This window comes from Malania oleifera, chromosome 11 (genome assembly GCF_029873635.1).
Source record: "Malania oleifera isolate guangnan ecotype guangnan chromosome 11, ASM2987363v1, whole genome shotgun sequence".
Taxonomy (NCBI): domain Eukaryota; kingdom Viridiplantae; phylum Streptophyta; class Magnoliopsida; order Santalales; family Ximeniaceae; genus Malania; species Malania oleifera.
The window spans coordinates 37,934,704-37,958,572 of NC_080427.1; the positions used below are offsets into that span (position 1 = coordinate 37,934,704).

Consider the following 23,869-nt stretch of genomic DNA (forward strand, 5'->3'; position numbering starts at 1 on the left):
CGGTGAGATCGTCTAAGTCCTGCCCTGAAGCTCCTAGTTTCGACTCCCCGAAGGCCCTGAAAAGTTGATATTTCGATAGAGTGAGACACCTCTCAGTAAAACGGAATACATTATTATCAGTGTGTGGCAGATGAGTTTTATTGTACAATCATTTATATAGATTTCTTATATTGTTCCTAAATAAATATGTCATCGGTATAAATAATATGCTGCAGTTCGGATAAATCTACTAACGTAGGTTTTATGACATATTTCAGATAATATAAGGTAGTTCATAATAAATCTACTAACATAGGTTTTACAACATATCACAAATAATTTAATTCACACTTCTATAATACTTCTATATACACACAAATTTTTTGTACTGAGCATACCTCCCCATCGGCATTAGTACAGACACCACATAGGCTTTATACTCCGATTTATATGCCACATAGGTTTTCTACTCCGATTTATATGCCACACAGGCCTTCTACTCCGACTTATATGTCACACAGGCCTTCTACTTCGATTTATATGCCACACAAGCATTCTACTCCGATTTATACGCCACACAAGCCTTCTACACATATTTATATTTAGTCACTTCATATTTCCCCAATTTGATGCAAAGTCTAACTTACCATAAAACGGAATTAAACTGTCATATTCACATATTCATATTAAACCTATCATTTCATAATTAACAGAGTTAAACCGTCATATTCACATATCCATATCAAACCTGTCATTCCAGAATTAACGGAATTAAACTGTCATATGCACATACCCATATCGAATTGGTCGTTTCATAATTTCACAGTAATCCTAATATTTATATATCCATAAATCAGTATAACAACACATACTCGCAGTATGATGTCGTAACAGCTCAACAAATCCATTTAAAAAAAACCTATTATTAGTTTATCTCATGCCACACATTTTACATGAAATCATAATTAAATAATATGGCCGGAAAAAGTACGTTTTTTTAAAAATCCAGTCTGATCATCTCCATAATTTTATTTAACTCACAATATACATTTTTCAGGAAAACGGGAGATGATTACCCTACTCACTTTGGTTTTTTCAAATACATATATAATAACTAAACAAAACATCGTTTCCATACGCCTGAATAATTCAGAAAACTTAATATAATCAAATTCCCGCAGTTTGATTTAATTCCAAAATATTCCCAAAAATATAATATAATCAAATTCTGACAATTTAATTTAACTCAGACATATTTTAATTAACATAAAGCTAATTAAATTCACGTACTTAAATTTAATCGGAAGTATTTTAAAATAAACTGACATAATCTATTTCCCTTACCTTATCCCAGGAGTGGTGCTTATGACGTCTAAACCACGAAATCTCCCCAATTAAAACGTTAGAGGCCGAAATTGGAACCTAGAGATATTTTCTGTTCTTCAATTGGAGTAAGTTTTGCTGAGAAAATTGAGGAGAGAGAGAGTTTGAGAAGAGAGAGCGCAGAGAGAAACGGAGAGAGAGAGAGTGGAGAAACATGCTGGGGGGGGGGGAATGTTTCAATTATGTTTTCTTCCTGAAACTTAGAAGTTTCAGGAAGATATATATATATATATATATTATAATATTATATTATATAATTAATAATTATTAATAATTAATTAATTAATTATTTATTAATTTTATTTTATTTTATTTTTTTTGGAATAACTACATTCTTCCCTCCTTAGAAAAATTTCGTCCTTGAAATTTGCTAACCGTTACTTATTACAATCTCCTCTAAAAATCACTGAAATGTTTACCCGACTATAGGAAGAGTTGGCGGCCACCCACATAGCAGTCCCATCCCAATTTTATTAATAATCCTTACTTATGGTGGAGGAATACTGTGGTTACATAAATGACTCAAAGAGATTACAAATAGCCAAATCAAAACTCTCCCAAAACCACCCAAGATTTAAAACCAAAAACAGAAAGGTTACAATTGAGTAAATTAACTATATAACCTACACTAACTAAATATTCACTTGAATTGTCACAATTATTTGATTAATGCTAGGCCTTGCTGAAAAGGTGTGAGTACCTCTGTTGTATTTCCTCCTCCAGTTTCCATGAAGTTTCCTCAACTGCATGATTACGTTAGAGTACTTTCACCAATGGCATTTTCTTGGTATGCAATTCCTGTTCCTTTTAGTTTAGGATCTGAACTGTCACTTCATCATATGATAAGGTGTCACTCACCTCCAATGACTCGTAGCTTATCACATGTGAAGGATTTGAGACGTATTTTCTCAGTATAGATACGTGAAATACATCATGGATCCTAGATAACGTTGGGGGTAAAGCTACCCTGTAGGCATCTGGACAAATGCTCTCCAAAATCTCAAATGACCCAATATACCTACGACTCAATTTACCTTTCTTCCCAAATCTCATAACTCCCTTCATCAGAGCAATCCTCAGGAAAATCATAACCCTCACATCAAACTTTAGCTCCCGTCGGTGAGTATCAGTATAACTCTTCTGTCGACTCTGAGCTGCCTTGATTTTGTCCCGAATCAGCTTGATTTTCTCAGATGTTTGTTGAATCAATTTTGGCCCCAAAATCTGCCGTTCGCCAACCTCGTCCCAATACAGTAAAAATCGGCATCATCTCCCATACAACGCTTCATATGGTGCTATCCCAATGCTGGCCTGGTAGCTATTGTTATAAGCGAACTCGACTAACGGCAAATACTGAATCTAATTACCACCAAAATCCAGCACACACGCCCGCAACATGTCCTCCAATATCTGGATCGTTCTTTCTGACTGTCCATCAGTCTGGGGGTGAAATGCCGTACTGAATGTTAGCTGAGATCCCAAGGCTCTCTATAAGCTTTTCCAAAACTGGGAGGTGAATTATGTGTCTTGATGTCATGGAGTCTAACTATCTTCTGCACATACAACTCTGCTAACCTATTCATAGAATAACTGACTCTAATCAGAATGAAATGTGCAGTCTTCGTCAAACGATCGACAACTACCCAAATGACGTTTTGCCCGTGTAGTACTGAGGGTAACAACAACAACAACAAAAAAACCAAGCTTTAGTCCCACTAAGTGGGGTCGGCTATTTGAATACTTTTCTGCCAATTTATGTGATCGTGGACCATTTCTTTTGATAGATTTAAGGATATTAAATCCTTACTCACTATCTCCTCCCAAGTTATTTTAGGTCTACCCCTACCCCTTCTACTGCCCCTCACAGTTATTAAGTCACTCTTCCTCACAAGTGCACTATGTGGCCTACGTTGTAAGTGTCCATATCATCTGAGTTGTCCCTCTCTAATCTTATCTTTTATAGGAGCTACACCTAACTTACCACGAATATATTCATTCCTTAATTTCTCTTTCAATGTTATAACTCATCCATCTGAGCATATTCTCATCTTGACAACTTTTACTTTTTAGATATTGTGTTTCTTTGTCGCCCAACATTCCGATCCATATAGCATAGCTGGTCTTATAGGCAGTACTGAGGGTAACCTTGTAATAAAATCCATAGAAATATGCTTCCACTTCCACTCAGGAATGTGGAGTGGCTGCGATGGCCCTGCTGGTATCTGGTGTTTAGCTTTGACACGTAAAGTACTGCTCCATGAATTGGGTAATCTCTCTCTTTAGATTATTCTACCAAAAAGACTCTCGCAAATCCCAATACATCTTAGTACTTCCTAGATGCACTGTATAGTGAGAGCGATGAGCCTCTTCCAGAATTGCCCTTTTTATCCCGACGTCATTTGGTACACAAAGCTTGGCGTGAAATCTGAGAATCCCATCATCTGAGATATTAAAATTTGTTTCCGATCCTCTCTGTACCTTACCCTTAATTTTCACTGGTTCCTCATCTGCCATCTGTGCTGCTTTAATCTGCACTAGTAGGGTCGATTGGATTATCAAACTAGCAATGATTGTCTGGTAGTTTCCTTCCACTATCTCCACACCAAATCTTTCCAGATCCATTCGGATTTGATGTTGAGCTACTATTGCCGAGACTGACGCGTTCCCTGACTTCCGACTCAAAGCATCAGTTACCACATTAGCTTTCCATGGATGGTAATTGATGGTGCAGTCATAGTCTTTAATTAATTCAAGCCATCTAATTTGTCTTATATTCAATTTCTTTTGGGTGAAGAAGTATTTCAGGCTTTTGTGGTCTATGAATATTTCACATCTTTCCCCATATAAATAATGTCTCCAAATTTTTAACGCAAAAACCACCGCTGCTAACTTCAGATCGTGCGTTGGTAGTTCTGCTCGTACTCCTTGAGTTGCCGAGAAGCATATGCAATTACTTTCTCTCGTTGTATTAGCACGCACCCAAGCCCTTTCCTGGATGCATCACTGTAAATAACAAAATCCCCTTTTCCTAAAGGAATGGTCAATACCGGTGCATAGTAGTCAGAGGCGCGAGGCGAGCCGAGGCGCAAAGGGTCTTTGAAGCCGAGGCGCGAGGCGCGAGGCGAAGGCGCGCGCCTCACGAAGGTGAGGCGCACAATTATTAAAATGGTGTAAAATATCTATTTGGGGTAATTTATATATGAACATATGAATATCTAGTCATATTAGAATTTAAAATGTCAAAACATTCAATAAAAAAATTGGAAATTTAATAAAATTGCCAAGACAAAGCCCAAAAGCCTCAACAATTCAACATAGTTCAACATCAAAAGAAAAGAGTACAATAAAAGATTTCAAAATATAAAATCTAAAAATCCTCCTCAATCATCACTCATCACTCATCATCAACTAGGTCGGTGAAGATATCATCATCTTCCTCTTCATCATTAGAACTGTTTTCTCCAACATCTTTTTCCTCTTCCGTCTCCTCTGCATTATCCACTTGGATTTCATCCTCATCTACAAGTTCCAACATTGTGGTCCGACCCCTAGCAGTGGTTGCACTACTAGATGAAGCTCTTCCTCTTCCTTTAGACGATGATGGCATATTTGTACTTATTCTTGATCTAGTGTGATGCGGGGGGTTATTTAGTCCAGCGGCTCTAGCAACAGAATCCCAAGTCAAATTATCATCTTCAAACACAAGTTCATCATCCTCATCAGAATCACCATCCATCCTACCAATCAACCACTCATTACTATCATCAATGTCCTTCAGGAGGATGGGATCAATGGTGTCACGTTTGTCGTATCGACGCCTCAGAGTTCGATTATATTTCACAAATACCAAATCATTCAAGCGTTGCTGGGATAGCCTATTTCTCCTTTTGCTATGAAGCTGCAAAAAGTTTACAGTAATATGGTTAATAATGATTCTAAAAAGCAGTAGATTGGTAGTTCTTGTTCTTTAATAATTAATCCATGATATACTAATGACTTACATGTTGGAATATGCTCCAATTTCTTTCACAGCCAGTAGCACTACACGTGAGGCTAAGAATTTTCACAGCAAACTTTTGCAAGTTTGGAGTTGTTGATCCATATGCCATCCACCATTGCGCTGTTATAAAATAAATTTTAAATGAATACCTACACTTTACCTGGTGCTTTTGTCTTCCTTTGTCTCACTGCCAAACTAATTCCAAAGACGCCACTAGCGGCATTGTATTTTTCTAACTCACTTGAAACTTTATCTTGCATTTCAATAGTTGGCAGTAACCTTCCAACACATTTGTACAAACCCGACATAATTTCTTCATCTTGCAAAATGTTGGGGTTTGAATAGAAAAATTCTGGATTCAAGTAGTGTGCAGCTGCATGCAACGGTTGATGGAGTTGGCATCCCCACCTCGTATCAATAATTTCAAATGCCTCCTTGAATTTATCCTCTCTCTCACCAAAAGCCTTAGCTATGGCTTCCTTAGCCCTATCCATTGCTTCATAAATATATCCCATTGCAGGCTTCTTTTCCCCATCAACCAAACGGAGTACACGAACAAGTGGACCTGTTAACTTAAGAGCATAAACGATGGTACTCCAAAAAGTAGGCATCAAAACAATAGTAGCTGCTCTTTTGCCAGCCGCCTCCTTTGCCCATTTAGTAGTATTCCAATCTTCAGAAGTAAACATCTTCCTCAAGTTATTCTTTTGAAGATGGATTGAACGAAGAGTGATGAAGGCAGTTGCAAATCTTGTAACTGCAGGTCTTAGCAACTCCTTTCCTCCAGTGAATTGTCTCATCAAGTTGACAACGCCAACACGATTATAGATATAGCCATTCAAAAAATTGCCCTTTTCAAAGTTGCATGAATTGAAGGCATCTTCCCAATATCCTCCAAAATTAAATCAATGCAATGAGCAGCACACGGTGTCCAATATAAATGTGGCCTCTTTGCTTCCAACAATCTCCCTGTTGAAAAATCAAGGAATGAAGCCATTAAAATATTAAAATAAACAATATATACACTATAGAAAGTAGTTCTAAAAATAAGTTCTTACCTGCTGCAACATAGTTTGACGCATTGTCAGTTACCACTTGAATCACATTTGATTCTCCAATTTCTTCGACCATCTCATCAAGTAATCTATACATTCTATCTGCATTCTTGACAATATTAGAAGCATCAATAGACTTGATGAATACTGATCCCCTTGGAGAGTTCACTAAAAAGTTGATTATGTCTTTATTAGCAACTGAATCTCTCCAACCATCAGACATAATTGAGCAGCCATATTTTGTCCATTCCTCCTTATGGACCTTCAACAACTCTTTCATTCGACTGACTTCCTCCTTTAGGTAAGGAACTCTCACTTCATGATAGCTAAGTGGCTTTATTCCAGGACCATATTGTCCAATCGATTCAAGTGCCACTGCAAAGCTGCTCAAACGTACAGCATTAAATGGTATCCCAGCATCATACATCCACCTAGCAAAATCTCCCATTGCCTTTTTTCTAAGTTCTTTTTTGCACGCTTCATTTATTGATGTTTGCTTCATCTTCCCTTCTTTCCTAGCTTGAATCGCTTTCTTTGGATCGGGAGTAAAAAACAAGTCTATAGGCCCCTTCTGTTTTGGTTTCTTCAAGTTGGATTGGTATGATCTTTTACTTCCATCACTAGTAAACACTCTCTTGCCACGAATGTCAATTTCTTGAACTTCATCTTCACCGTAATGATCTATATCATCAAAGTCGGGCAATAACTCATTTTCCTCCTTTTCCATATCTTTCTTCAACATATACTCTTTAATCTCCTCACGTACATGAGTAGGGCACTTAGAGCATTCTTTCACATTTCGAAATCCTCCGACAATGTGTTGTTTTGCTCGAAATATTCCTCCCCTTGTGACTTTAGCACAAAAATTGCAAGTCAAATTATTTCTATTTTTTTGATCCTCCAAATGTGCATACTTCCATGCGGGATCTTTCTTTGACGAGGCCTCACATCCAGAACTAGAATCCATTTAAGATTTTAGACTTGGTATCCAGTATCCTAACTGAAAAAACAATGCATCATATATTTATAATTTAAGACTTACATAATGCATTTCCAAATAAATTAAAAAACAGTACCTAAATTTCAATAAAAAGAATAAATATTATGTATTAGTTATAATTTATAAACTTACATTAATTAAACTAAATATTATAAATTAAAAAACAGTAGCTAAATTTCTGTAAAAAAAATAAATATTATGTATTAGTTATAATTTGTAAGCTTACATTAATTAAATTTAATATTATAAATTAAAAAACAGTAGCTAAATTTCTGTAAAAAATATACATATTATGTATTAGTTATAAATTGTAAGCTTACATTAATTGAAGTTAATATTATAAATTAAAAAACAGTAGCTAAATTTCTGTGAAAAAAATAAATATTATGTTATTAGTTATAATTTATAAGCTTACATTAATTAAACTAAATATTATAAATTAAAAAACAGTAAGCTTACATATAAAGAAGAAGAAAAAAAGCAGGCAGCCGTCAGCAGTCAGCAGCACGCAGCAAGCATGCAGCAGGAAGAAGAAGAAGAAGAAGAAGAAGAAGAGAAGCAGCAACAGAAGAAGAAGAAGAAGAAGAAGAGAAGAGAAGCAGCAGGCAGCGGGACGCAAGCAACAGCAGCAGCAGAAGAAGAAGAAGAAGAAGAAGAAGAAGAAGACTTACAAAGGTTCGAAGTGTTGAAGGCGACGTGACGAACTCACGTCGTGCTCGAAGGCAGTCAGACGAACTCACGACTGCTTCGAAGGCAGGCAGACGAACTCGCGAGGGCTCCGGCTGGTTCGAAACGAAGTTGCGCAGGTCGTGCTTCTTCAAAATGTCGAAGATGAACTCACGATCCTGGTCGAAGCTCGAAGACGAAGTCGCGAAGGCTTCCGGCTGGTTCAAAGGCTCGCAAACGAACTCACGAAGGGCTTCGAAGGGTCGAAAGGGGCTAGGGCTCTGTTCGTTTGTCTCCTTTAAATGGCTTAAAAATACACAAGGCGCGCCTCACTGCGCCTCGCGCTTCACTGCGCCTCGTCTCGCCTCGTCTCGCCTCTTGCAGGTCGCCTCGCCTCGCCTCACTTGATATGAGGCGGCGAACTCATCGCCTCACTGCGCGCTTTTAACTACTATGTACCGGTGTAGTGATGAGTCTCTGTTTTAATTCCTGAAAATTTTGCTCGCATTCATCCGTCTACTCATATCTTATATTTTTCCTGGTCAACTTTGTCAGAGGGCCTGACAACTTGGAAAAATCTTCTACGAATCGACGGTTATATCCTGCCAATCCCAAGAAACTTCTAACCTCGTGGACATTCTTCGGTCTTGCCCAATCTACCACTGCCTCTATCTTACTCGGGTCCACAGAATACCACCCCTGGATATCATGTGCCCGAGGAATGCAACTTGCTATAACTAGAACTCACACTTCTTGAATTTAGCATACAACCTCCTTTCTCTCAACACCTGGAGTACCATCCTTAAATGATGCTTGTGCTCCTCATGACTCTTTGAATATACCAGAATATCGTCAATAAACAGCACTACAAATCGATCCAAATATTCATGAAATACTCTGTTCATGAGGTTCATAAATGCAGTAAGGGCATTAGTCAATCCAAAGGGCGTAGCCAAAAATTCATAATGGCTATACCGAGTTCGGAACACAGTTTTAGGTACATCCTCTGCCTTAACTCTCACCTGATGGTACTCAGATCGAAGATCAATTGTAGAGAACACCCGTGTTCCCTGAAGTCAAACAGATCATCTATACGACGAAGTGGATACTTGTTCTTAACCGTTACTTTATTTATTTTCTGGTAGTCAATGCACATCCTCATCAACCCGTCCTTCTTTTTAACAAACAACACCGGTGCGCCCCACGGTGATACACGCGGCCTGATAAACCTCTCGTCCAACAATTCCTGTAACTGTTCTTTTAATTCTTTCAACTCTGGTGGAACCATTCTATATGGAGCCTTAGAAATCGGCACCGTCCCTGGAGATAGGTCGATAGCAAACTCCACCTCACGTTCGGGAGGTAACCCTGGAAAATCCTCTGGAACACATTAGGAAATTCCCTTACTATCGGGATATCCTCAAATCTTAACTCTCTCTCTGATGCTTCCTTTACACAAGTTAGGTACCCCTGACATCCATCTAGGAGTAGCCTTTTAGCCTGTATGGTTGATAAAATTGGTGGCGAAGCATGCATGTACATCCCCACGAATCTGTACTCCAACTCCTCGGGAGGTTTGGCATAGCTGGATGCTAGCCAGTCCATCCCAAAATTATATCAAAACTGTGCATGTCAAAAACCACTAGATTAGCCGGCAGTGTTCTCCCCTGTATACTGATTGGATAACCTATAAGAATCCTTCTACACACTACCACGGTCCCCGTCGGTGTGGCCACCGATAGATCAACATCCAGAGGTTGAGTTTCCATCCCACATACTCTAATAAACTCCCGTGCTATGAAGGAATGTGTTGCCCTTGAATCAAACAAATTAACAACCTTATTGGATAGAAATGAAATATTATCTGTCACCACGTCATTTGCCTTTTCTGCCTCTCCTAGCGTCAGAGAATAGACTCGTGCCGGGGCGGTATTCCTTTGCTGTCCGCCTCGGGATGCTTGACCATCTCCCCGAAATTGGCTAATGGGGGTAGCATTGATTGGCGGTGCCTGACATTCCCATGCAAGGTGGCCGGGTGTGTCGCACCAATATCAGGTCCATGTTTCCCTTCGCCATCTCCCATCATGCCTCCTGTTACACTTGGGGCATGGAGGGCGTGACAGTTCACCTGGTCCCACTCGATTCCCCACCACTAGTCTTTGGCCCACACTGTTGTTATTCTTCCTCCACGGACCCTGACTTGGACTGGTTTGAAAACTCGGAGGCATGGGTTTCTTCCTCTAATTTGCCATCCCCGCACTCCCCTGTAGACTGGTTTCCACAACCGTGGTTTTATCCACCAGCTCTGAGAAAACCTAAACCTGGAATGCCATTATCTGCTTATAGATCCCTTGTCTTAGATCTTTCTCGAATCTCCGCGCTTTCTTTGGCTCGTCTGGGATCATGTAGGGGGCAAAGCGAGACAACTCCATGAACTTGGCCGCATACTGCTATACAGTTAAGTGTCCTTGAGTTAGATTCATGAACTCCTCCGCCTTTGCATCCCTGGTGGAAGCGGGGAAGTATCTGTTGAACAAGATTTCTTTAAAACACCCCAAGTCAGAGCTACAAGTCTTGGCCTCTATTCCTCGACCAGCTTTATAGCTCGCCACCATCACTTAGCCTCTCCGACTAACTTAAAATTGGCGTACTGTACCCTTTGTTCCTCTGTGCAGCGTAGGACAATCAATATCTCCTCCATCTCCTGCACTCAGTCCTTCGCAGCGATCGGGTCAGCTCCTCCTGCAAACGTCGGGGGATTCATCTGGATAAACTGCTCGATAGAGCCGCCCTGGTTTGCGGGTGGCGTATCCTGACTTCTGGAGTCCTGCCTTATCTCTGCCCTAACCTGTCGGGCTAACCCGCGCAGCAATGTGGAGGTATCGATGTCATCCCTGCTAGAAGCCCCTAAGTCATTATCCCCTCAAGCGTTCACATTCTTATCTCGGTGATCCATCCTGAAAATAGGACAATAAATACTTTTCTTAGAACCCTACTGCCAGAACACGGCCCGTACCATCAATTCACTAAAATCATAAATTCACTATACTCTCATACTAAAATACTCAGACTTTGTCCACACAATAAAGTAATAACCCTCCAAATTCCCAATTTCAGGTTTCAATTTATTGCTCAGAAACAGAACTGTTGATGGTATGCCATGATTTTCATGAAACCGTCGCCTCAGGAAAATCACAGAAAACCGTCACGAAATTCTTGTCTCCAGGCTGTAAGATAAAACCCAATACCCCTTTCCTATCTTATCCTTAACTCATTCCTATACTCTGGTAGTATATTCTACTATAGTCTGCAGAACCTAGCAACCTAGGCTCTGATACCACAATTGTAAAGACCCGAAAATTCTATTGCTCTGATACCACAATTGTAATGCCCCATAAACACATACATTAAATACTTAAAATCCCATATCATATCCACATCATTTAGGAACACGTGTCCTTAAAACTCATTTGTAAAATTATCAAGGACCCAGTGGGGTCCAAAATATCACTGTCCATAATTAAATTAATAAATAAGGGAAGTAAAGTATTTTTCTACAACCATAACTACCAGAGAGCTAACCCAACCTTGGCATCAACAAGTCCCAAAATAAACAAGTGTCCACCCTAGAATGTCCAAAAACATCTAACATAAACAAAACAGTATCCTGCCTACACTCACCCTTGGCGAGATCATCTAAGTCCCGCCCTGAAGCTCCTAGGCTTGACTCCCTGAAGGCCTTGAAAAGTTGATATTTTGATGGGGTGAGACACCTCTCAATAAGACGGAATACATTATTAAATACATTATTATCAGTGTGTGACAGATGAGTTTTATTGTACAATCATTTATATACATTTCTTATATTGTCCCTAAATAAATATGTCATCAGTACAAATAATATGCTGCAGTTATGATAAATCTACTAACGTAGGTTTTATAGCATATCTCAGATAATATAAAGCAGTTCATAATAAATCTACTAACATAGGTTTTATAACATATCACAAATAATTTAATTCACACTTCTATATATGCACAAATATTTTTTACTGAGCATACCTCCCCATCGGCATCAGTACAGACACCACACAGGCCTTCTACTCCGATTTATATGCCACACGAGTCTTCTACTCCAATATATATGCAACATAGGCCTTCTACTCCAATTTATACGCCACACAGGCCTTCTACTCTGATTTATATGCCACACATGCATTCTTCTCCGATTTATACACCACACAGGCCTTCTACACAGAATTATATTTAGTCACTTCATATTTCCCAATTCGATGCAAAGTCTAACTTACCATAAAACGAAATTAAACTGTCATATTCACATATTCATATCAAACCTGTCATTTCATAATTAACGGAGTTAAACCGTCATATTTATATATCCATATCAAACTTGTCATTCTAGAATTAACGGAATTAAACTGTCATATTCGCATACCCATATCGAATCGATCGTTTCATAATTTCACAGTAATCCCGATATATATATATATATCCATAAATCAGCATAGCAACACATACTCGCAGTATGATGCCGTAACAGTTCAACAGATCCATTTAAAAGAAAACCTATTTTTAATTTATCTCATGCCACACGTTTTACATTAAATCATAATTAAATAATATGACTGGGAAAAGTACGTTTTTCTAAAAATCCAGTTTGATCATCTCCATAATTTTGTTTAACTCACAATATACATTTTTCAGGAAAACGAGAGATGATTACTCTACTCACTTTGATTTTCCCCAAATACATATATAATAACTAAACGAAATATCGTTTCCATATGCCTGAATAATTCAGAAAACCTGATATAATCAAATTCCTGCAGTTTGATTTATTTCCAAAATATTCCCAAAAATATGATATAATCAAATTCCGGCAATTTAATTTAACTCAGGCATTTATTGACCTTGAGAAAGCATATGATAGGATACCTAGGGAAGTTCTATGGTGGGTTTTAGAAAAAAAGGGTGTATGTTGTAGGTATACCGATGTCATTAAGGATATGTACGATGGAGTAATGACTAGTGTAAAGACTATAGATGGAGAAACTAGAGAATTTCCAATTACCATAGGTGTACATCAAGGATCTGCTTTGAGTCCTTATCTTTTTGCTTTAGTGATGGACCAATTGACTAAGAGTATTCAAAAGGAGGTTCCATGGTGTATGTTGTTTGCAGATGATATTGTATTAATTGATGAAATTAGGGATGGAGTTGAGGCTGAGTTAGAATTATGGAGAGAAGCTTTGGAATCTAGAGGCTTTAAGATAAGTAGAAATAAAACAGAATATATGAAATGTAATTTTAGTAATGCTAGGAGGAATATTGGAGACAAAGTTAAACTTGGTGATGAAGCAATAAATAGCACTTGTAGATTTCGATACCTTGGATCTATTATGCAAGCTGAAGGAGAAATTGAAGATGATGTAATGCATAGAGTTAAAGTAGGTTGGGTAAAATGGAGAAGTTCTTCAAGTGTTCTATGTGATCGTAGAATACCCTTAAAATTGAAAGGGAAGTTTTATAGGACAGCTATAAGACCAGCTATGCTATATGGATCAGAATGTTGGGCGACGAAGAAACATAATATCCAAAAAGTAAAAGTTGCCGAGATGAGGATGCTTAGATGGATGAGTGGTATAACATTGAAAGATAAATTAAGGAATGAACATATTCGTGGTAAGTTAGGTGTAGCTCCTATAGAAGATAAGATAAGGGAAGGACGACTCAGATGGTATGGACACTTGCAACGTAGGCCTTATAGTGCACCTGTGAGGAAGAGTGACTTAGTTACTGTGGGGGGCAGTAGAAGGGGTAGGGGTAGACCAAAAATAACTTGGGAGGAGATAGTGAGTAAGGATTTAATATCTTTGAATCTATCAAAAGAAATGGTCCATGATCGCATAAATTGGCGGAAAAGGATTCATATAGCCGACCCCACTTAGTGGGACTAAGGCTTGGTTTTGTTGTTGTTGTTGTTTATTTAAATTCACGTACTTAAATTTAATAGGAAGTATTTTAAAATAAATTGACATAATCTATTCCCCTTACCTTATCCTAGGAGTGGTGCCTACGATGACCAAACCACGAAATCTCCTTGATTAAAACGTTGGTGGCCGAAATTGGAACCCAGGGATATTTTCTGTTCTTCAATCGGCGCAGGTTTTGCCGAGAAAATTGAGGAGAGAGATCGCAGAGAGAAACGGAGAGAGAGAGAGAGTGGAGAAACACGCTGGGGGGGGGGGGGGAAGGTCTTAAATTTCGATTTCAACTCAAATTTCGAAGCTCCAAAAGTACGGAAATTTCGATTTCGATGTTGATTTTGATTTGAAAAAATAACGGAAACTAGTAGTAAAGCATGAAATTCTTTGTGAAACTTTAGAAATGGTTAACAAACATAAAATTATAAGTTTTAAGACTAATATATTACAAATTAAATACATCCATGTTTTGTATGAGGTGGAAAAGTTGTAAAATAGTATGTGTATCATACATGTTTGTAAGATAATGTACATTAAACATATTCAGTTAATGCAAATGAAATTCATAAATCATTTAAATATTATTTATTATACAAATATTGATAATTTAGACATGAATGGTTAAATAAAATATTACTATAAGTTTATTTTTACTTATAATTTCAAAAGCACTTGTGATAACCTTTTGTTTCAATAAAATAAATTAAAATAGAAATTTCACTTCACTCTCGAGGTTTCGATAAATTTCGACAAATTTGGCTAAAATTTCGAGGTTTCGATAAATTTCGGATGATTCGTTGAGATTTTGATGGAAATTATGCAAGACGGAAATCGACTGCTATTTCGATCTCGAAGGTGACAGAAATCGGAAATTTCGACGGAAATTTCGACAGTTTCGTGGAAATTTAAGACCATGGAGGGGGGAAATGTTTCAATTCTGTTTTCTTCTTGAAGTTGAAGATATATATATATATATATATATATAAATATATATATATAAATAAAATAATAATATTATATTATATTATATTATTTAATTAATAATAATTATTATCTAATTAATTATTTATTTTGTTTTATTTTATTTATTTATTTATTTATGTTTTTGGAATCACTACATATATACTCCAATAGTTGGGATAGCCTTTCCTGCATGTTCCTATATATTTTTTAGCGTACATTTTAAGTTTTAGATATATGATCTTCCCTGTGTTTAAGAGATTAAATTCGACACTCCCTCGTTGATCATATTTGAAAAGCCAAAGTGCCATCAAAGGTCAGGGATTTTGCGTGATTAGCCACCTCTTGATGGGTTAATGTAGAGGAAAGAGGGCATATAAGACTCTCTCTCTTGAGACTTGTTAATGTATTATTATAGTGATGAGTTATGGAATAAGTTATACACTTTGTTTGGTGAGCATTGGGTGTGGTGACGAGTTTTGGAATAAATTATACACTTTGTTTGGTGAGCATTGGGTGTGTCTGAGTTCCTTGTGTGGTCTATTTGGTGCTTTGAGGTATTTAGTTGGAAAGGAATGCTCGCGTTTTCAGTCTATGCCAATTTATTTGCTTTGGGATAGGATTGGCATTCTTGTTTCTTTATGCGAGTTTTCTTGTGGTTGTTTTAGTGGGGATTGTTTTTTCACATATTTCGCGGGAATGGCTAGCTTTGTTGGTTTGAGGTTTTATTTTACTCTCTCTCTCTCTCCATCCTTCTTTCGATTTTTTATTTTTCACATTCTTTAGGAGGATGTCTTATCCTCCCTGTTGTACTCTACTTTTTCTCTCTTTCTCAATAATTTTTTTTCTATTAAAAAAACTGCCACAAAGTTAAATTTAGATTTTTTTGGCATTGTTTTGATGATAGGTGAAAAGTAACAACTAAGAAAATTAAATTTTGTAAATTAATAGCTGCTTAAATATCTAGCTACTCCTAAAGTAGTTTCCATGTCTAAAAGTTTTGTGGGCAGCTTTGAAAATTTTAATTTCTCAACATTAGAAGTAATTAATTTTGATAAACTTGTGGCATTATTTTGATGATAGGTGAAAAATAACAACTAAGAAAATTAATAGCTGCTTAAATATCTGGCTACTCCTAAAGTAGTTTCCATGTCTAAAAGTTTTGAGGGCAGCTTTGAAAATTTTAATTTCCCAACATCGAAGTTATTAATTTAAAAAATTATTTAGCTAATTTTTTTTCTTTTTTTGTGAGCATTTGAAGCACAATGCGTGGATTTCTGGCAAGGGTCGATGATCTAACAAACTTATCACATCTTCTCATTGGTTCATGGGGAATCTATCTTTTTTCTCAACAAAAAAAAGGTATTACTTGTGGGCAAAGGCAGATTTCTCAATATCATGGAGAAAATATAACCAATGTTCTTCTTTATCACATTACCGGATGTGTAGAGACAATGCAATGGAGTTATGCTCTTTCCTTTTCATAAAAAGTGAATTCTTGGGAAATAGATAGGCTGGGAAAACATCTTTCAGAAGGTAGGAGACCCTTGCAAGGCCTGTCTTGGGCCATTATATTGTGCTCTTAGATTTTAACTCGATGCAGTGGGATCCCACCCCATTTATTTTGATTCAGGAACATGTGTTTGGTCCGCCCTTAGTTTAGGGAATGTCTGAGGGATTGATAGAGGGAGTAGGGCTGAGCATTATTCGCTGTAATACTAAATTAGCTGAATGAACTGATCAGTTATATAATTTTGGTTGGTTTGGTGTGACTTTTTAAAATTTTTAGCTTTTCGTTTTTAGTTCAGTGTGATCCTTGATCAAGTGAATTGGAAGAAATGGATTCATATAACCAACCCCACCTAGTGGGACGTAAGGCTTGTTGTTGTTGTTCTTGTTGTTTATGACCCTTGATGGATTCACTTAATCAAAATTAGCTGAACTAATATTTATAAACAAATGTAAATATATTAATATATGTTAATTTATATACCTGTATCTTTTGTATAGTAGATATATATTAATATATATATATATATTATACAGTAGATCTATTTAAACATATATATATATATGTGGGTATTCCTATTTCCTAATTGATTAACAAAACTATGTAATATATATATATTACATAGTTTTGTTAATCAATTAGGAAATAGGAATACCCACATATCCAATAATCATTAGTCTAGCGCTTTTAGTTCAATTTCAAGTAAATTATATTTTGTTAACATCTGTTAACCAATTTGATTGAATTATATTTAGTTTTATTACTCAATTTCTATGTGCTGTCCTCTCAAGAAACACTGGATTGCTAGCAATATAAATTGTAGCTTGATTATTAAAAAACATATCTACTGACGTCACTACCAAGAATACCATCTCTGATATGAGAGACTTCAGCCACATAAGCTCACACAAAGTATGAGCAATAACTCGATATTCCTCTTCAGCACTAGATCTTGCAATAGTTGTTTGTTTCTTGCTATGTCAAGTAACAAGATTACTTCCAATATCCAGCAGTAGACCTTTGATCATCAATAGTTCCAGCCCAATCTATATCAGAGTATCCCACAAGGCCACAATTTCACAATTTCTATTATATTTATATATCAAACCTTCGTCAGGAGAGCCTAAAAACAGCATCGCAATGTGGTTATTTGGAATTTTCCATAAATAGAGTAACCACCCCCACTGCAAAAGATATGTTAGATCTAGTCACAGTCAAGTAGATCAACTTGCCAACCTACTGCCTATATCGACATTTATCTTCAAAGTCTAGTCCAACATCTCTAGACAACTTCATATTGGGATCCATAGGAGTATCAACTTGTTTAGCTCCCAGTGAAGTAGTCTCACTTAGTAAGTCCAATGTATGTTTTTGCTGAGATAGATTCAAACCTTTCCTACACCTTACAATGTCAATACTAAGAAAGAAATGTAGAATACTGAAGTCCTTGATTTCAAATTTTGCTTGAAGGCACTGCTTAACATTTGCCAGCCCGCTCTGGTCGTTGCCATTGCTGATGATATCATCAACATAAACTATTAGAAGTACCACACCTGTCTCTGTTTTGCTGACAAAAACTAAATGATTAAGAGTAGGACTGGATAAAGCCAAATGCAGAGGTACAGCACAAATTTGTCAAACTAGGTTTGAGGAGATTGCTTAAGACCATAAATGGCCTTACTCAGCCTGCAAACTTTACCATCCTCCTCTTAAGCAACATACCTAGAAGATTACTCCATGTATACCTCTTCTTGCAAATCTTTGTACAAGAAGGCATTCTTCACATGGAACCTATATAAGGGCCAATCAAAATTAACTACCAATGAAATCAATGCACGAACAAAATTTAGTCAAGCAATAGGTGAGAAGGTCTCAAAATAATTGATACCATATATTTGGGTGTACCCTTTGGCAACCAATTGAGCCTTAAGTCGTTAGATAGAGCCATCAGGAAGATATTTGATGGTGTAGACCCAATAACATCTCACCAACTCTTTAACCAAGTCCCATGTCCCTCAAGTGGTCAAAGCATCCATTTCTGCATCCATTGCATGCTTTCACCTAGGGTTAGCAAGTGCTTTAACATGTGAGGAAGGGATAGAAATTGAGGAAATAGAGAAGGCAAAATAATGCATAGGACTACGAAGGTAAAGAACTGGAACATAATAAGCTATAGGATAAGAAAATCAGGATTGTTGAGCACATGTTTGAGTACCTTTTTGTTGAGCAATGGGCAAATCCAAGTGTCAATGTGATGGATCTCCAGAACTAGAATTCGACATAGTGATGGGTAGAGGAGGCACCTGCATGGTGGTAGTGATAATTGTGCTCGCTTTTCGTTGTTCATGTCGATGCCGGCCTTTGAGGATGGGTTGTCGATGGAAGCTAATCATGTACAACAAACAAAAACAAAGCCAAGCCTTAGTCCCACTAAGGGGGGTTGGCTATATGTTGATCTCAAAATTAAAAAAAAATACTAATACATGGAGTCACTATTTATTTATTTATTTTTCATAAAAAACTAATGTAAAAATAAATAAAACCTAAGCAAAAGAGATTTTTGTGTTCAGAAGCTTGTTTGTGCGTAAGGAAGGTAGTTGAATAACCATCCGAGCAATGGTTATCCCCCTAACAACCCTAATGACATCCATTTGAAGAATGGTTACCGCATTTATGTGCGTGTGTTTGTGTGTGTGTGTGTGTATGCCTCCCATTTTTCAGAAAAAAGGGATTCTTTGTGAGACTTATACAAAGGAATAAATCCTATGGAGGTCTCATCACTATTCCTTCTACTTTTAAGAAAAAAATTGATTTTGTTTAGGGTGTTTTTTTGTTTGGTATTTTAGAATGAATTTACCCTTTTGGGTAAGCTGCCTATGTACTCAATGACCGGATCAAGTCCATGTAGTTTGAAAAATGTTTTTAATTTTTAATTTTGAAAATGAATATGTTTAGGTGGAAAATTTAATTTTTGGGAAAACTTGAAAGATTCACTTCTATTTTTTTGAAAAAATCATTTTGAAAGTTTCTTTTTTGGAAATAAATCTTGTGGGTGGAAAATCCAATTTTTTGGGAAAATTGGGAAGATTTGCTTTCATATTTTGAGAAAAAATCACTTTTGAAAATATTTTAGGTGGAAAATTCAAATTTTGGAATACCAGGAAGATTTACTTTCATTTTTGAGAAAAAAAAAATCATTTTTGGAAATTTTTATTTTGAAAATAAATCTTTTATGTGGAAAATCCAATTTTGGGAAGATCTAGAAGACTTGCGTTCATTTTTGAGAAAATCATTTTTGACAATTTTTATTTTGAAAATAACTCTGTTTGGTGGAAAATCCAATTTTGGGAAGACCGAAAAGATTTATTTTCATTTTTAATAAAAGGGTTGTTCATATTTTATCTTCTTTTTGGTCAAAGGAGGCTTTCATGGGTCCTATACAGGAAACTCAATTCCATAGAGGTCCCACTACTTCCTCCCACACATTTTGTATTATAGTTATCTTTTTTTTTCCCCCTAAAAGATAACAAAAATAATAATAACAACTAAAATTTATAATGTACATGAAATTATACAACATATTCACACACACACACACACACACACACACACACATATACCTAGGATGCATGAACTATCATTACATACTAAAAACATGCAAAAACATACATGGATTGACAAAATTCACAGCTAACCTATTATGTATGTATGGATGTAAAATCCTATTTCAATTTGATATTATGCATGAACCATGCAAAAACTACTTCCTACAAATATGAATCATGAAAAATATATATCTATAACAGTAGGAATGCATGGGCATGAAATGTATCAACTTACATTAAGATGCATGCAAAAATAAAACTTAGCCTAACAAGTATGCGAAAATCACAACTTCCTAGTAGGCATGCATGTACCATGCAAATACGAACCTATCCAACTATGCATGCATTAACATGTAAAAGTCACAACCTAAATTAATATAAATGCAAGGATATACAAATCTATAAATCTAAGCTAACATGCATGCATGGATATACAAATATATTAATCTAAATTCATGGGCATGCAAATATATACATAAATGTAAGCTAGCATAAAAAATGCATGCAAAAACGCGTATAAGAATTAATACACATAACATACATGCATAAAACAAAAAATACAGAGTAAGGGCAAGTAGATACTGACTTGAGGAGAGCTATATGATGAAAGAACCAGTGGGAGTGAAGAGAGAGAGAGAGAATGTAGAGAAAGGAGAAAAGGGGAGAGAGAGAATGAAAGAGAGAAATTTTGCAGGAAAAAATGCAGAGAAGGGTAAGGCAGAACAAAACATGTGTGTTCAAAGACATGAAGCACAACTGAAAACACGGATGTTTTTGGGTACATGATGGATAGGGAAATTTGCCTCTTAGAACACTTGAGGGCATCCTGTTGAGCAGAAAACAGGCCGTAAGAAGAGCATCGGTCCAAAAGATTTTAGGAACTTTCATATGAAGGAGTAAAGACCGTGCTATGTCAATTAAATATCTATTTTTTTGTTCAGCTACTCCATTCTGCTGAGGAGTGTGTATGCATGATGTTTGATAAATAAACCCTTTGGCCAAGAAAAATGATTGAAGCTTGTTTCGATCAAATTCAAGAGCATTATCAGATAAAAAAATTTGAATACCAATGCCAAACTGAGTTTTTATTTCCTGTTAGAATTGGGTAATACATTCAAAAATACGGACCTATGTTTTAACAAATAGATCTGAGTAATACACTACAAATCATCCACAAAGGACACAAAATATTGATGACCCATCAGATTCTTGACTCTACACGGACCCCAGACATCTAAATGAATGAGAGAAAACAATGATTTACTACGAGACTTGAATCTAGACGGAAAAATGTCCTAATATGCTTTCCTAACTGACACGCAAAACACTCAACGATAAATGGACTTGAACATAGGAAAAACTTGTAGTTTTTGAAGGGATGGATGACCCAAACAAGCGTGCCACTAATTAAGAGAAACACCATAAGTAGAAATTGAGGAAGCTTTATGACAAGAATTGGACTCACCATGACCACCATTGAAGTAGTACAGGTCATCCTTCTCAAGCCCTCCACCAATTCTCTTCTTCGTTTGGAGATCCTGAATAGCACAATGAGAAAGAAATAAGGTCACAAAAAGTTAATTGACTAACTGATAGCAGGTTTAAGGGAAATTTAGGCACATATAAAAAATAAGAAAAAGGAATAGAAGGAATTGGGAGAGAATATTGCTAAAAATAGAAACCTGTGTAATCAAACCATCATCAAGAGTAACTTTGGACTGTAGTGGGGTTCAAGGTCTCAAACAAGTTAGTAGTACCTGTGATATGGGAGGACGCACTAGAAACTATAGCCCATGGGGGTGAGGAGAATGAAGAGGCAAGAAGCCTAGTTGTACTTGAATGGGCCATAGTAGCATTTGATGCAAAAGATTGAGCTTGGAGTTGTTGAACCATGGAAAACAAAGATTGTTAAACTCCTTTTAGGACATGATGAATGATGTTCTCAACTCCCTAGTGGAGTGGCTAGATTGTTTGAAGTGTCAATAATAGAATCATCCTTTGCAAGAGGCTTATTGGCCTGAGCTAGTTTCCATGGAGATACCAACAGCGATCAATGGTATGATTTTCCTTGCCACAATTTGTGCAAATGCGAGAATTACCACGATGAACCCCTCAGTGTATACACAACTGCTGCCATGATCCCAATCCAAACCTTGTCCTCGTCCTCCAAAACTTCCCCTACTACTATTAAAGGTAGTATCCATGGCTGACTTATCACGGGAAGGAGCTTGAAAAGTCAGGCAGCACACACTAACACAAACAGTAGTTCAGAACTTCAAAGAAAACCAGCACTTAAAACACTTCAGACTCCCCAAAATCCAGTACTGCGATAGGCAGCTATGACTGCGGAACTGAGCTTACAATATCCTAGGAGGAATTACTTAACCACCGAGAACAGGGCAGACCACAGCAAAGTACTGCAGACATTTAGTGAACAACCTGGCAGCAGCTCCATGCATTATGGCTGGCAGAAACTGGAATGAGTGCAGAAAAAAACAGGAAATAAACATTTGAATTCCAATCAAAACCAGCCAGTAATCAATCACGAATACATGTCATCAAACAGCATCATCAGCAAACAAGAGAGTGACGGAGGAACAGCAGCAGCATACTAGAAAGAGAGTATAACTGTCTTCACATCAGCAAATCACCATGAAAACACCCAGCTTCCTGATAAGGATGCTGCAGAGGGAGGGTGTCCTTAAATGACTCTTGACCCAACCAGATAATAAGATTTTAGGACTGATTATGGGAGGATAAGTGAAAAACAAAAAAACTGAAAAACAGAGTATTAAAACCAAGTCAGATAAACCAGATTTGAAGGAGATCAATGCACTGATACCATGTTGTAAAGTTAAATAGAGGAGAGAAGAAGAGAAGGAGAGAAAAGAGGAGAAAAAGAGAAAAAAACTGAGCGGCAGCTTCCTGGAGTCTATGTACAGCTCCAGGTTTGCCCTCTTATATATTATTAATAATAGTGTCTTAAGGACAAACATACCCCCATTGGCACAACCTAGTTACTAAAATAACATATTCTCTTCTAGCAAGAAATATTGTGATCCAATGTAGTGCATCGACTTATCAGCTCAAATAAGTGGTTCACGCTTTCCATGATCCAAAATGGCGTACTGACCATGCCTACCCCCCAAGAAGCGCGTCTCTTAAATGGTGTACCAGTACTCCATTCCTGCTCCTGTAGCACAACCTGAATCACACCATACTCTAGGTAATTGCGGTTGAGAGTTTTTGAGAAGATTTTGGAATTGAAGATTAACATGCCAAGGAGTGGGATGGTTGGAATTAACATGGATCATAGTGACTTAGAGGGGTTGATGGCTTTAGTCAGTTCTATTTCTTTATCTTGGCCTTTGTACTATTTAGGTCTTCCTTTTGTGGGTAATCCTATTTCTTGTGCTTTTCGGATCCAATGGCTGAGAGAGTGGGTAGGAAATTGGAGGGGTGGAAGAGGTGTACTTATCCTTAGGGGTTCCTATTACTCCCATTAACGTGCCTTTTCTAATGCTCCTATCAAATTTTTTTTTAAATCTTCTTTGTAGAGTTTGTTTGAGTGTAGTAGCCAAAAAGGCTGTTTGTGAGATTTCTTGTAGTAAGTATTGTACAGGGGACAGTAAGGGGGCCATCTTGTTAGTTGGGATGTGGTTGGGAAACGCAAGTTAGGGGGTGTTTTGGGCTTCGAAATGTGATA

The 23,869-nt window shown here is 37.0% G+C and overlaps 2 protein-coding genes across 3 annotated transcripts in view; one reads left to right on the forward strand and one right to left on the reverse strand.

The window, feature by feature from the left end:
* Window positions 1–23,869, forward strand: part of LOC131167378 (uncharacterized) — a 66,855-nt gene that overhangs the window by 8,366 nt on the left and 34,620 nt on the right. The window lies entirely within an intron of this gene.
* Window positions 4,515–7,073, reverse strand: LOC131167379 (uncharacterized). Its single transcript, XM_058126176.1, has 4 exons — window positions 6,421–7,073; window positions 5,523–6,331; window positions 5,364–5,482; window positions 4,515–5,260 (listed from the first exon to the last, which is right to left on the reverse strand). Exons 2-4 carry the CDS (start codon window positions 6,160–6,162, stop codon window positions 4,757–4,759), a joined length of 1,263 nt encoding a protein of 420 aa, XP_057982159.1. The 5' UTR covers window positions 6,163–6,331; window positions 6,421–7,073; the 3' UTR covers window positions 4,515–4,756.